The sequence below is a fragment of the Cupressus sempervirens genome, chromosome 7 (assembly GCF_028749045.1).
Source record: "Cupressus sempervirens isolate cs-2001-9-10 chromosome 7, ASM2874904v1, whole genome shotgun sequence".
NCBI lineage: Eukaryota > Viridiplantae > Streptophyta > Pinopsida > Cupressales > Cupressaceae > Cupressus > Cupressus sempervirens.
In genome coordinates, this window is record NC_143124.1 from 806141951 (window position 1) to 806157436 (window position 15486).

A 15486-nucleotide genomic window follows, 5' to 3' on the forward strand; every position below is an offset into this window, starting at 1 on the left:
GGGTAATACATGTTCTTGAATAATGTGGGCTAAGGAGGAGACTAGACTAGTTACACCATGAGTGGGAGCCAGAGTCATTACATCGTGAATAGGAGCAAGATGGAACTCCAATTTAAATGCCTTTTGCTTTGGAATTTTTTATCCTTGGCTATTAGCTCTATAGGAAAGAGGCTCCACTATTTCACCATGGGTCAAGGTCAACAACTCTCTATTGAGAACCATAGTAGAATTGTTGGTGTAGTCTTTGTGATCTAATTATGGAATGAATTATAACAATATTCACTTCCTCAATAATTTAAAAATTATTGATAATAGTTTTCTAAAATAAGGTGATCCCATAATAAATGGGTTACATAGTTTTTTTGGCCAAATTTGGTATTGAAATAAGCATTATAGTTTTGTGTAGATTATGTGAGTGTGTCTATGGGTGTCAAATTAGAAATAAATTATAGATTTTTTAGGTAACTTATTTGTACAGTAATCAACACTTTTTAGAAGCGACATTTATGTCACCATGCATAATAATTCTTATAGAAAGAATAAAATTTTAGCTTTATCATCCAATGCATGTTCATTTTTCATATATTTTTGTTGTATATATAGTTTTTAGTTAATTATGAAGTTAGATTTTAATCATAATATTAATAGAGACATATGCCATCATGCATTTTTTTTGGTATGCATATGAATAAACTATTTTTCTGTGTTGAAATGAGGATATCAATACCTAGGAAAACTAAAAAAAAAATTGTAATTTTTTAACTTTATTTTCCAATTTTCAGCACGTTTGAAATAAATGATGAAATAAAGATCTACATTCATAAAAAAAATAAAAATAAAAAAGCTAATTTCTAAGGTTCTAAGTTGCTAGTTTGTTTTTTTTTGTGTGTGTGTGTGTGTGTGCGCGCGTGTGCGTAGGCATCAACAAATAATTTCATACAATGTATTGTGCTAATAGTAAAGCGAATGCACCACCACATCTATTCTTTAGTTCAATGGGATATTAATTGCATAATTTAGCTATACATACAACATGCATAATACACTTGCTTTGCTTGGTCACATGCATGGACTAAACATATTTCTAGATCAAGAGGACAGTTTGAGGATGAAAGTAATCATCAAAAGATAAGTGTAGTTATTTGAATTTTTTTTTTTGTATTGGTTAGAGAATTTCGAACAAAGTTAGGTCAAATGTTAAGATTCATATTTTATGCTTTGGATTCAAAGATATCATAATTTTTTTTCAAGAAATTCCTCTATAATCGTTGATTTGGTTTTCCTCTATAAGCAAGTTTTCTTTTTAATTACGAATGCACAAATGACATATAAATCATATTTTTTGGCTTTTCTAGTTGTCACTTTTAGGGGTTAAATATATTCAAACTTATGTTTTTTTGAAAAGCTTATAATAAGGATTACATAGTTACAAAGCATAACTTCTAAATTTCATTTAACCCTCCAAAAGGTGAAGTAAAATGGAAAAATCATTATATTTTGATAGGTGTAAAGGAGACTCCATTATAGATAAATGATTTTAGAAAAAGAGTTTGGGTTCTATCCAGGAGGTTTGACCTAATCTTTAAAAAAAATGAGACACCTCAAGACTTAAATCATTATATTTTCTATAAAAAATAATTTTAGGCAAAATCAAGATATACCAAGTTTGTTATCCATTATTGTGAGATTAACTAACAATAAAAGCATTTGAAGTCCCTCTTCAAGGGAACCATAGAAAATTGTTTTCTTCCTTCCCTAATCATCCTCAAAGAGACTTTTTGTTTTTTTTATATAGGAAATAATCTTACCATAAGCCCTTAGAAAATATGTTCATTTTTTAGAGAATTTTCTTAAAACACAAGTCAAATTTCTTTACTAATATGTTGAAAAGAAATAGACCAAATAGATTTTAGGCCTTGTACACAATCCCTATAAATATATCCACGATTGTATAAATTAAATAAATTTATAATCTTGATCATATTGAAAAAATGAAGTATGATTAAGAGAAAAAAATAAATATGGACTAAAGTGACAGTAGGATAGAACCGAGTCTCCATAACATTAAAACATAAAAATATGGACTTAGACTAATGGCATGATATGATAAATGCCTAGTACCTAGGATCTAGAAGTAGATTCTAGATTAGAGAGTTGACATGAGAAGGAACTAGAAAACTGAGAGTTTGGCATGCAATTGTGCCAATGGCTCTACCTTGGGGTGTGATTTTATTTAGATGACATGGTTTTTCTCAAAAATAAATAAACATTCGGTATCTACAAAACATATTATCTTGATCAGTTATTTATAAAGAACTTGGTGATGCTTGGAACATCATGGGATTTACTATGCAAGAATAGAAGCTCAAGATTTTCTACTTCCCTAGTTAGGCCTTTGTACTAATAAAAAATAAAGAGAAACAGTGACAATATAGGTCACATGGTTGTTAATTCTTGTTGAAGCTTGATGCTATTGATGAGTGATTGAGTGTAAAGACTTCTTTTGAGTGTGGTTTATCAATAGGTGTCAAATTCAATTAATCATTGATTCCACATCAAAACGTTCTAAGATAAATGACTATTTATACCCAACTCTAGATACATAATTCAAATATTTTATACCTATATGGACAACAATGGACCTTAACATTTCTACCATTATTTAAATATTAGAATTCATGATATTGTCTAAAATAGACAACTTAATAACAATTGAATAAAATTATATATATATATATCAAAATTGATATTCCATGTTATGATTATAGATTAATATTTAAAAGTAACCAAATATATTTAAATAAATTAATTATGTACAAGTTTACTTCTCAAGAAATTTGAAGGCAGCACATGTTCATGGAGAAACAAAACATTATAATAAATATTGAAAACTCCCTAGCCCAATCAATATATTGCAGACGTCTAATAGCTAATTTATTAGCTTTCTTCAATAGGAAAAAAAAATATACTCCTGGACATGAAGCCACTTATTGTTACAATCAGCAACTTGTGCATGAGGACAAAAAGTCGTAGCTTTTCCCATAAAATAACTGACAGACAGGGCTCTGCTAAAGAGTTGATATTTACAAGGCAAACCCACGTGAAGTATAAGTGGCCATTGGTAGTACATTTCTACTTCAATAAAACATTTGGGCATGGATTAATTAGCTGTTTTAAAAGTATACTAATGTAAATTTTTATAGAATTTAAAATTAAAATAAGGTTAAAATTTTAGTCAACCATAATAAAAGAATTTTAGAGAAAGTTTTATAAAATTTTATTAGAACCAATAAGTTGATAAAATATATAGATAAACAAGTGTCGTATAGTGACCATTATAATTTATTATATTTGTATTAACATTATTGAATATAAGTTATTATTTTTCGATATATATTTAATAAAATTATTTACTATGAAATAAATATTATCATAATAAATAGTTATATTATTTGCGGACATATAAAAGAACACACAATTATTTGTTAGAAAATTATTAGAAAAAATGACATGCAAGTAGAACTATAAATATATAAATAAAATAGTTTAAAAATTCAAAAATTGTTATAAGTATGCTATATATTATCGTGTAAAAATGATAGTATGTCTCAATTTTCAATTGTATGAGATCATAAAAATAAGTCTTTTAGTCTTAGTATATTTTATAAATTATACCAAATAAATTGTTATGACTTTGAAAATAATATAACTATAGTGCAAATCATTTCTTTTATAAATTTAATTGAAAATTTTAAAATATTTTCAATATTTTAAAAAAAATTCACTAAAATTATATACCTTTTTGGCAAAATTATTAAATAATAAGTGATAATTACTATATTAAGTAGCTTTTCTATTAATTAAAAATATAACTTTATTAATCTTTAGATTCATATCAATTAAAAGTCAAGCATATATGAAATGTAATGGCTTTACTATTTTATAAAGTAAATTAAAAATATAATTATTTTAAAATAACTATATTATGAAAGTGTTCAAATGATATAATTTATTTTAGTATGAATGTTGTCGAACAAATTGCAATATGGAGAACACCATTCTACTTTCAAAGGAAGTGTGCACAAAAAATTATATACTTTTTAAATTATTTTTTATTTTAGTTCGGACATTTCTTTCAATTTATATTTTGTAGGTGAGGAGGTGTTGTGTCCTCACACCACCTCTTCCCTCTACCTATTTTAAGACATTATTTTTGTAATTCAATTGATCACTCATCTTCTTTATAATAGGCTTTGTTTCGAGTCCTCACATCACCTCCTAGCCCTACCTCTTTTAAAGCCCGATTCTACAATCTAATCCATCATTCTCCTCTTTTTGTATAAACCAAATTATCAATTAACAAATGTACAAAGTTAAAATAAAAAATCATACATGCAAGCTATCATTTTGTTTGTTTATATGATTTTTTAAAATTTTTGATTGAGTATTTTTTTTCAGTTGGTGTTGTGTAGGTGAGGAAGTGCATCAAACCCCTTGGTTTTTTGGTTCTCACATCACCTCCTCTACCTACCTCTTTATAAAACTAATATTGCAATACAATCTTTTAGTTTCTTCTTGATGATGGATCCTAAGTGTCACCTTTATTTTCCTTCTTCACATCACCTCCTAATTCCTACCTTGTTTTAAGGAACTGACTATGCACTTCAATCCATCACTCTCCTCTTTTTGATGATGGACCACATAGTGTCATGGAAAACTCATGTAAAATATTATCTTGCTTGTTTGCCTAATTCTTTTTCAGTTTAATTGGGTATTTTTTCAATTATATTTTTTAGGTGAAGGAGTGATGTGAGACAATTTTTGGTCTTCATGTCACCTCCTCCCCAACCTCTTTTTAAGGCTGATTTTGCAATCCAAGTCATCATTATCCTCTTCTTGATAATGACTCATTGAGTTTCACCTCTGTATTTTGAACCACACATACCCTATCTCTTTTTAAGGTTAATTTTACAATTTAATTTACCACTCTCCTTTTTTATGATGGATAAGTGAGTGTCATCCAATACGTTTATTGAAAGACATTCAAGTTAAAATAAAAAATCATACATATTTTTAATGGATTGTCGAAAACCCATGCAAGCTATTATTTTATTTGTGTTAGTACATAAACAAGATGTTCTAACAATTTCTTTAAATTTAGTTTGCTTCCATTTCTACATAATTATAGAGATTGGTCTTGATGTATTGCATTTCAATTTTATTATCTAGGATTATTGTGTATATGATAAACATTTTAGGATGTTTGACTTAAAACACATACCAAGCTCATAAGGGACATCTCTCACCCACATGTCATGTTCATAAAAGTAGGTTTTTCTTTAGTAATCATATTTGACTTGGTTTTCTTCACAATGACCCCTTTGGTGACTCACCTAGTCACCTAGTTGTCATGTCATACAACACTGATTGAGTATTTCTTATTAATACTCTTCCCATGCTCATATTTGTAAATGACCGTTGTTATTATTGCTCACGTATGTATGTATTTTACTAGAATAACACATTTTCTATTGTGGCATGATTCACTCACATACTAGATATGGCAAGTGACTCCCACACTTAGTCTTATATTACTCATTCACTTATATTGGCTAACATTAAAGTGCAACAATAAATTTTGTGACATGAAATCAATATTAGCTTTTTCAAATTTGAAATTATATTGTAGGATATTATATTTAAAAAAAAAAACCTAAATCAATTCACAAATTAAATACATTGTTAATATATTACACAAAATCAGTTGGAACATTTGAAAGTCAAAGTTCAAAAGTCTTATATTACCCATTCACTTATTAATGTCTAACATTAAAGTCAACAATAAATTGATTCTTATATTACTCATTCACTTATATTGGCTTACATTAAAGTGCAACAATAAATTTTCTGACATGAAATCAGTATTAGTTTTTTCAAATTTGAAATTATATTGTAGGATATATATATATATATATATATAAACTTAAATCAATTCACAGATTAAATATATTGTTAATATATTACACAAAATCAGTTGGAACTATTGAAAATCAAAGTTCAAGATTTTTGATAATATAAGACTTCAACAATATAAGACTTCTTCAACCTGTTTAAATAGTAATAATAGTAAAACTTTAATGAAAATAGTTGAAAACAAATCAAATCAAGTAAAAATACAAGATTAATGAATATATTAATATTAATATATAGAAATGTTTGGAAAGAATTATAGAAATCTAATTAATAGAAAACTGAAACCTATAATAATCAAATATATAATTGAAATCTTTCGATCTAACGTGATAATAAACAACATAAAACTAAGAGCTGCATGCCAACGAAGCACAATTAGCATCCCTGGCAAAGCAGGGCTGCCCGCAATGATGGTTTTTTGTCTGCAACAATGGAGACGAAAATGACTGCTTTCAATGAGAATTGAACTCATGACCTCCCGCTTACTAAACGGGTGCTCTAGCCAACTGAGCTATGAAAGCATTTGTTAAAAGTTTTGCTCTCCACAAAGACTTATCTGTTCCAAAAGACAATTTATACTACTTAATTTATTTGCAATTGTGAAGTACCACTCCACTCTTTTTTGTTTATGACGAATACCAGAAATAAAATAAAATTGTATGAGATTCTTGAACATGGTTGCATTTAAATTAACTTAAGGTTTTCATCTCTTCATAGATAATCAGCAATTTATACAATATTTTTCTTAACCATATCAGCTTTGTTTTTAATTTCATATCAATATGCTGCTCTAATGTGCCATAGAATCATGAAAATTAGGAAGAAAATAAGATTATTTAGGTACAGACAAGCAATACAAATAGGGAGAAATAATATCTCACACAATGAAAATACCTAATAATCCATCATAGAACTCCAATGCACCACTTGGACTAAGGAATGATTACTATAAATTGCATGCAATGTATTAGCTGCTATCACTCACACATCAAACCTACTTTCACTGGCACTATATAATCCTCTGAATAATTATAAACTATCGTGGATACACACTTTTATAGATGTGTAGAGTATATTTACATTTTCCTTTTACTGTCTATATGATATATTCATTTTTTTTTAGTGTTCAGGTGTTTAGATGCTTTAGAATGACCTAAAAAATAGTGGTTTAGAAGTAAATTCAAAATTCTATGATTTTTGGGCTGGTATCTCATTCAATTGGTAAGAGTCTTTGGTAGATTACGAGGTCTAGTATTCCCACTCTATGTGGTACTGAAGGATGTGTCACACAAGCATAACTAATGCATTAAAACGTTTGCGTGCACTAGAGTTTATAGTAGATACTATACTGGACTCTTGTAGTCTAAAGGAAAAAAATACGCTATGATTCTTGTTCATCTTATGTCTTCAAATTTTGAGCATAAGTATCTTAGTTTCTCACCCAAGTCTATTTTTTCCTAGTTTCAAAAAAAAGTGACCACTTAAGATCCTTCTTTTCCGTGCATATACCCACCTATCCCATCATATCACATAAGAACATGAGGTAGTCACTACCTCCATCATGTTGCTCTATAAATTGGAATTCATTTTTTCCCAAGAAACTTTTTTTCCAAGAACTAAACTTGTTACTAAAGTTAAAATCAAGAGAATCCATGTAATTTGAAGTGGGGTTCTAAGTAATTGGCTGGAAAAATTGTTTTGTTCAAATGCATAAATGTTGTAAGGCTAAATGTCAAGGCCTGTATGAACGCATACAATAATGTTGAATTATAAAATCATCAAAGTAATTCTACTCCTAATGTAACATTCTAGTTGCAATCTAGTAAAGAGATGTTCAACATTGTTTTCTATAAGTTTTAAATCAATGATTGGTTTGGTAACTTTTCAATGATTTGCACTAGTTCCATTAAAGGGAATATTACAATGCAAAGCATCCACACAAAAAATATTAAACTTGGTATATAGTTAGAAGGATGTATTGTATTGATCATTTAATATGTCTAAAGATATTGTATATTGGCAAAGGGGTTTGACTAGTGACAAATATAGGGTCTTACCTCTAACTAAATGACAAATCCTACTATACTTTTTAGTGGAACTCTTTATTCAGAATTAAGTATTTTAAGTAATAGTACAATATATAAGGCAACATTAATAGTAGACAAATTTATGGCAATACTTATCATTTGGCAAGACTTTCATCCTTAACTAGAGTATGTAATTTGGTTTGATTCGTAGTCCATGTATATAACCAATCTAATTCTTCATTATTCAATGTTCTTAGATTCCAAAACCAATTTCTAATTCTAATTAATAAATTCTTTGCAACCCAGTCCCCTCCCCTCTCTCACTCTACAAGAGAATAAAATGAATTAGACAACCAAAAGACACCCAAGAAAAGAGATTGTTGCCTACAAACATTCCAATACTACGAGACAAGAACAATATTTCACAGTCCCAAACCTGGTTAAAAGCCTCTTTACAAAAATAGAATATTATACTCTGTACTTAATAAACTAAATTTTTATTTCATTTGAAAATATCTCTTGTAAAAAGCTTAGCCAAATTAGGCATTTATTTTGGTGCAATGAGCACCAATACTGTTTGTAATCAATGTTGAGAAGAATTTAGAGAGAAATTCTCTTGGCTAAGATATAAATCTCAAGTAACTCCTCCCACCAAAATGGTTGTATTATGTTTTGGTGTTATTGGACACACTACATCAATAGTTCATGTTTCATAAGATCCATCTCTAAAATAAGAGGGCAAGTAATGTACCCTTTTTGGGAGGTTACATATGAGAGAGTCAAGGTTAGTTAAAACAATTTCTCTAAATGTTTTACATTGTGACTTCCCTGGGGTGATTAAAAGAAAAATACAACTACCTTTTAATGTCAAGTTAGTAACTCTATCCTCTAGTGAGGAATATATGGAATTGAAATTAGTAAAATAGAAGAACGTTAAAAGATTCACTCTTACAAAAGTCAGAGGCAGAGGAAAATAAGAAAAATTATTTGAAATCCAAGGAGAAAATTTGTGAGAAAGAATGAAGTTGGGATAAGAGAAATGGAAGCAGAATTCGCTGTAATGTTGGGCACTGCTGCAGAAGGTAAACTAGCCGGAAGATTGCAGACTCCAAATGTGTTGTTGGGCTGCAAAATATGGTTGATAATTGTGAGAGCAAGCATAATAGATATCAGGGATCTATCTTAAACCAATACAAGTAAAGCAAGCTTGGGAAAGTTGTCTTTAGACTAACAATCATAGGTAAATGGAATTTAAAAATTATTTTATGAAGATACCTGGCAATAGTTTATATCACTGCATCCACAGATAAGTTCACCGTTGAGCTTGTCCACAGCTTCTGGTGCACCTCCACCATCACTCCTCTGCAGTTAATAGGAGCATTTTGTAATATTTTAATTTTCTAGTAATCTTTTGGTCCGAAACTTTATAAATGGAATGAACAGAATTTAGGGAGAGGATCTAGTAGTTAAGCATCTTAATTTTGCACTTAAGGAAATTTCAAGTCACTTTCAAATTTTATTCCAGTAGCTTGTTGACAAGTCTTATTCTTGCTTCAGAATCACATCATGAAAAATGATACAACATCAGCATATTTTTTGGCTAACATGTCCAAAAGAGCCCCTAGAAAAGTGACACCAATACTCGTGCACCAAGTTATGTTTTACTGATATGCTGATGTGGCATCACATGATTTGTTGCCTTGTAAATTTAATGAATATGTTTCATCCAATTATGGGTAGTCATCATCAACACTAACTACTTAAAATTCACAACTATTGTCAAAAATATTAGACATTAAATCACGTCAACATTTTTTTTTGCCAAGATGTACAAAAAGACCTTTAGAAAAGTGAAAACAATACTTGTGCACCAAGTTATGTTTTATCAATGCTGATGTGGCATCACATGATTTGTTGCTTTTTGAATTTGGTGAATGCTGGTTTGTATGATCAACATTTAACGACATTGAAGTCACAACTAGGGGAGAGCACCAGTACCTGCACACCCTAACTTTGTATGCACACGTAGAACCTAAACTATAGGTTGGATTTCACTGATTTTTGCTAAGATTCAACTTCTGAGTATTCACAGATCTCTCTACAGAGATCATCAAAAACCAAAGGGTCAAAAACTGGTTATCTCAAAGGGTGCACCAATAGCAGTTAAATATAATAGTTGTTCAATCAAAAATGTCAATACTTGTGATTAAATGTTCCAAGACTACACAGATGTCCCAATAGTGGATACAAATGAAATAATTACCAATCAAAAAATCTATAAAATGATCACTCATGTATCAATAACAGATCACACATGTACCAAAGAAAAACAAACATAACAACTATTAGACCTCTGTTGGTTAGTAGTGCTCTTCCCCTACTGGTGCAATTTTGGCAAACATATAATATGCATTAAATCAACAAATACTATGATAACTATTAAGACATGCTCAACTACTGAATCTGGACTGCTGTTCTCATTAAAACTAACCTTGTAGAAATCTACTGCAAGAAAGTTAGCCCATCTGTTACCAGCAGCCTGGTAACACACAGGTAGCATGCTGGCTAATGAGGCAGAGTTGTCCTTGCAAGCATTTGGCAAATTGGGATTATCAGGAAAGAAATTTTGAAGAAACAAGGATCTATTTTTCGTATTCAAAGGAGCCGATTCTGAACGATTTGTACATGTTCCAGCTTTCATACCGCTGTTCCCATCTGCAAAGATCAAAACCATTACACCATGTTTGAGCTTTGATTGTGATAATGGAAACTAGATAAAGAAATTGATCATAAAAGCAAATATGCCTTACATTGATTTTCAACGACATACTTCCACTCGTAAGCAATTCCCTCTGATGCTTCTTTATAAGACTTGGAAGTAAAGACTACGAGGCGCTCATTTTTGGCTACCATGTCTGCTACCGTAGGCCAGTCCTCACCATTTTTGGGCATCTTAGAAACTGGAAACCAGTAATTCATCAGTCCAGCTGCAGTGAATACTTTGGTTAGGCCTTTCGGAGCTTTTACATAGTCTTCAATGAATATTGTCACGATTTCAGAGGGGTTTGCAGCCAGAAATGCCCCAATCTCTTTCAATGCACTGATAGCAGGTTCCTGGGATGACGAAATAAGGTCACAAAAATGTGTCATTTTAATGGTTATCAATTATTACTCATCTATATGATTATCTAATATAAGATTCATTCTTTTCAAATCAAAATGATGAATTTTCTCACGTATGCCGTGAAGTTGTAGCAATTGCCTCCAAATGAATGGCACAGCCAAACATCATTGAGAAAGTCATACATGTCAAGCATAAGGCCTCTCACACCATTCTGCACAAAAGGCTAATCAGGTCAAGTTTGTGGCTGAATAATCCTGCTTAAAACACAATAGAATACAACAAATATATATATATATAGAGAGAGAGAGAGAGAGAGAGAGAAATCAACTAATCATTCATGGGTAAACATCATACATTGAGCTGATCTGTGATACCATCTTGTTGGTTCGAGGGTGATAATCGCGGGACACCGGTTTGAGATTTTTCTCCAAGGATAGCAAACGAGTTGTGAGTAGTTAGCCAGGAGTACCTATTATAAGGCAGTCCCCCAACCTGAAAAGAAAGTGAAATTATTGAAAAATCATGATGCCAAAATGTTTTGAATGGATATCATAAGGAATTCAAAATCTCTGAAAACATCTTTAATTTCACAGTTGGATCATGAGAGATTGATTCGTGTGAACTTCTTGAAATATAGCAATATCACTAATTTTGTTAATTGATTATCTCAACTTATTGGTCAATGAAGGTTAGCTTACTAATTTTTTTGATTATCTCAACTTATTGGTCAATGAAGCTTAGCGATCCATACAAATGCATCTCAATTATAGTTTAGAACAGCTTCTGTCATGCTTATTCAAAATCCATCAAATGTTATTAGTTTGTAATTCTACAGGATAGTTTTTAATAATTCTAACACAAGTCAAACAAACTTCAAGCATTCTTCATCATCACAAATGCTGTAATTCAATTAGCTATTGAATAAAGTTTCAGTTTTCATCATTGTGCCTCAATTAGTATTTGTGATTAGCATAGGAAAACCTCCATGGTGTTTAGCATTTTTTATCGTAAAATAACCTCGAATTCTTCACCCTTTTATGTTCCTTTTCTTGTTTGCTTTTGTTTTTTAATCCATCATATGAAATTCATTTCAAAATTCAAACAAGTGTTAAGGAAGTACCTTAGATGTTGGGTTCAGAGGCTGAATCCTAGTGCATCTAGGAAGCAAGTGCCCTACCGCAACACATGTTTCGCAATGTAGTCCAGCTGCACAGTTCGCATTCACTCTGCAGAGATCATGAACCTGAGAAGCCAGCCATCAAAATTGGACTACTAAACACATTGGCTTTTATTGAAGCATAGTTTTCCATTTGTTTATATAACTTGAATTTTGTATTAGTTCTATAAGATACAGTTGGCTATTGGTATTGTAAACAAGAATAACGAACCTGACATTTGCCATTGGAACAAAGTGAATCTGCTGCCCTGAAGAAGATCGTCAGAGCTAGAACTGCCCACCATATATTAATGCACGTGCATCTTCCAAACTGCATAACACTATAGGCTCAGAAAGGCTGAGAGTAACACAACTTTTAGATTAATGAGTTTTTTAATAAGAATCATTTTGTTAGTTGAAACATATGTGTATAACAAAGTCTACCATTTTACATAGCTATAAAGTAAAAACCAGAATCTCCAGAAAGGGTTGTTGAAAGAAAGTATTTGCTGTTGCACCAACAGTTCGAACTGTTAGTGTCTGATATAAATGTCAGATTAAATCTGATTCAGGGCATAAATCTCGAAGGAAGTGCTGACCACCAAGTCAACAATCTCAACAATCTCCCATCAGCACCGACTTGGCCTTCAACACCCACTGAAGGAAGACTCAAACCCGTGACCCAAGGCTCTAATACCACTTGTTGGAAGCATTTTCCATTACACCAAAAGCTCAAACTGTTAATGTCCGATACGAATGCCAGATTTAACCCAATCCATGGCACAAATCTCCAAGGAGGTGCTGACCACCAAGTTAACAATCTCAACAAAGATATTATATGAGAAATCCCTCCTTGTATAGATATTTACAAGGAAATTTCATGATAATAGCTGCCTTCACAACAAATATCATCCATCTGATCCATGATAGGTCCAACAAAGGTAGCTCTTTTACTTCAAGATAACTAGCCCTAGCCATCTTTATTCTCTTAATGAATCATATCTAGCACTAAGATTGAAGATAAGCTGATCAAGAATGTATCTAGGAAAACATTTGCAAACAGTGGACTATATTTAAAAAGAGAGTGAGGTGGATCCTACACACTGAAATCAGGAGATCTTATTACAAATATTAGCTTTCTACTATTCATGGTGGTTATTTTCATTGCTCTTGGTTTTTTTTGTTTTTTTTTCAGATCACATTCTGTGATCTATCAAGATGATAGGAAGTTGGAATAGAAGATCCGATAAGTGTCACAGGAATATACAACGGTGATAGAAGAGGATCTTCATATGGATGTTATATGGCCTGATTAAGAGATCACAGGGTATTTGCATGTTCTCAAGTAAGTGAAAGACAGCAAATATGAACCGAAATCGAAAATTGCTCATGGAGAAGGGCATGCTGGTTTAGATGTTGTTAAAAGAAGAGTACTTCCACAATCCATAGTGTTAATTTTTTGCTTCTGGATTCAGATTGTGTGTCCTTTTTGAGCCAACATTTTAGATCGCACTCTGTGAATCATCATCTCCTTACTGCTCTCCTGCCCTGATGACAGTTCAGAGAGTGTGACTTGAAACGTTGGCTCAAAATTGATACACACAATCTGAATCTAAAAGCAAAATATTAAGAATACTTTTTCCAATGAGAATAGTTTGCTTTAGTCAAGAAATTAAAGAAACAATCCAAGGATGAAGATTCTTTGTAGGTGTTCTTCATTCAATGATAGAGAAGAAATATTCCCCCTACAATTAATGTAGATGCTTGAAATTGTAAAGTTCTGTGGATTTCTCTTTGGTGTCATGTTAGTTGTTTGTTTAAATCCCTTCTCCATCAAACCAGTCACCATTGGTTACACTATCAAATTCTTAGTCTTAAAATCTAAATTCAAATCTCAAAAAGGACATCTAATGCAAAATACTAAGTTGTGATTCTTGTTTAAATGTGGTTTCTAAATAACGATTCTTAACCTTCTATGAGTGAAATCTAGCGTGTTTAATCATAAAGAACTTGTGCTTATTCCTAATGAAGAGTTGCTCATATAAACAGAATCTGTTTATATTTGTAAACAATCTACCTTAGAAAAAACAATGTTCCTTGTTTATTTGCACATGCAGATTTTAGGCAAAAATAGGTATTGCTTATAAGCAAACCAAACCATTCTGTAAATTCAAGTCTTAGACCTTGTCTTGGAGAGCTCCTTCAAAGTGACACTAATACACTCATTCCTTTCTTTCTACGGCACAAATCTACTCTATAGCAAATTCAAGAACAGAAGTATATCCGACAAACAAAAGCCTAAATTCATATGGGTTTGTTAGAAATTTAGAATAATGCCTTGAGAAATGGCCGCCAAAGGGTACCATGGACCAAAAAATGGAAAAAAAGAATTGCAGCTGATGAAAACCATAGCAAGCCCTTCTACAGCATATAAAAACTAAAACATTGAGAGACCTTGCTGATAAAGAAACCCAATATAAAATATATCATATCATGCCTGTTTTTTCAATGCTTTCTTCATGTTGGCTTGCTGATATTGCTTTCTGAAGAATGTCGTTAATGCCGTTGCATGGAATTAAATGTCCTTTTTCTTCTGCATTAAATGAAATGAATGACACCCACAATCTTGCTTGCAATCCTTTCCTTAAAAAGAACATCTCCACGAAATCCTTATGTTATGAATGCTTGAAAGAAACAGTTTGGAGACCAAGTCACTCAAGAAACTTACCAGAAGCAATAAATTTGAATTGTTTTGACGTGTAGAAATTCATTATCTTAGCTTGTGCAGCAAAGACATTTTCAGAGTCAACCCACCACAGTATTTAACATCACTTTTCCCAGGGAGAGACATTGATTTTTTTGAAATGCATAATAATTTAAGATACCACTTCAACTAATAATCTAAATTAATGGAGTAGAGAGAATATTTGTTACTGAGTGCATCTTTGTAAAGCATGTGCATAACGAATCAGTTCTCTGAAGCTAACTTCATATTTTAGTTATAGTTTTTTGATTGAATACTTTTTCCAGTGGAAAGTTTCAAAATGCCAGGCAAAACTTGTGATGGCGCGTGGGCTCCCCTCGTTATTTTTGTGACAAAGCAATGATGCTCTTTTTTGAGTGTTGGTAAGGACTCTCTTTCTTGGAAAAGAAGGCAGTGGCTATCACGAGTGCAAATTTGACCCAAAAATAAATAGTAATTATAT

The 15486-nt window shown here is 31.3% G+C and overlaps 1 protein-coding gene and 1 non-coding gene across 4 annotated transcripts; both read right to left on the reverse strand.

Annotated features, from left to right (window-relative positions):
* Positions 1-6420: 6420 nt before the first annotated feature.
* Positions 6421-6494, reverse strand: TRNAT-AGU (transfer RNA threonine (anticodon AGU)). The gene has a single exon. It is a non-coding gene; the product is annotated as a tRNA-Thr (tRNA).
* Positions 6495-8476: 1982 nt separating this feature from the next.
* LOC149549832 (PI-PLC X domain-containing protein At5g67130-like) lies at positions 8477-15250 on the reverse strand. Of its 3 annotated transcripts, none has more exons than XM_089793059.1 (10): positions 15009-15250; positions 14778-14873; positions 12513-12611; positions 12245-12350; positions 11479-11616; positions 11237-11335; positions 10811-11114; positions 10492-10715; positions 9276-9362; positions 8477-9125 (listed from the first exon to the last, which is right to left on the reverse strand). In XM_089793059.1, exons 3-10 carry the CDS (start codon positions 12524-12526, stop codon positions 8958-8960), a joined length of 1140 nt encoding a protein of 379 aa, XP_089649185.1. In that variant the 5' UTR covers positions 12527-12611; positions 14778-14873; positions 15009-15250; the 3' UTR covers positions 8477-8957. The 3 variants fall into 3 exon arrangements, with proteins under 3 accessions (XP_089649185.1, XP_089649184.1, XP_089649186.1); XM_089793058.1 differs by having other exon boundaries at positions 12245-12367; XM_089793060.1 differs by lacking the exons at positions 14778-14873; positions 15009-15250 and having other exon boundaries at positions 12513-12669.
* Positions 15251-15486: the final 236 nt, after the last annotated feature.

Bases quoted from the DNA above. Each gene is read 5' to 3' on its own strand.
- LOC149549832 (XM_089793058.1), bottom strand. From the start codon at position 14,801: ATGAAGAAAGCATTGAAAAAACAG. The intron at 12,612-14,777 runs GCATGATATGAT...AGTGTTATGCAG, and splicing joins AGAAAGCATTGAAAAAACAG to TTTGGAAGATGCACGTGCAT. The intron at 10,716-10,810 runs GTAAGGCATATT...TGATCTTTGCAG, and splicing joins GTATGTCGTTGAAAATCAAT to ATGGGAACAGCGGTATGAAA.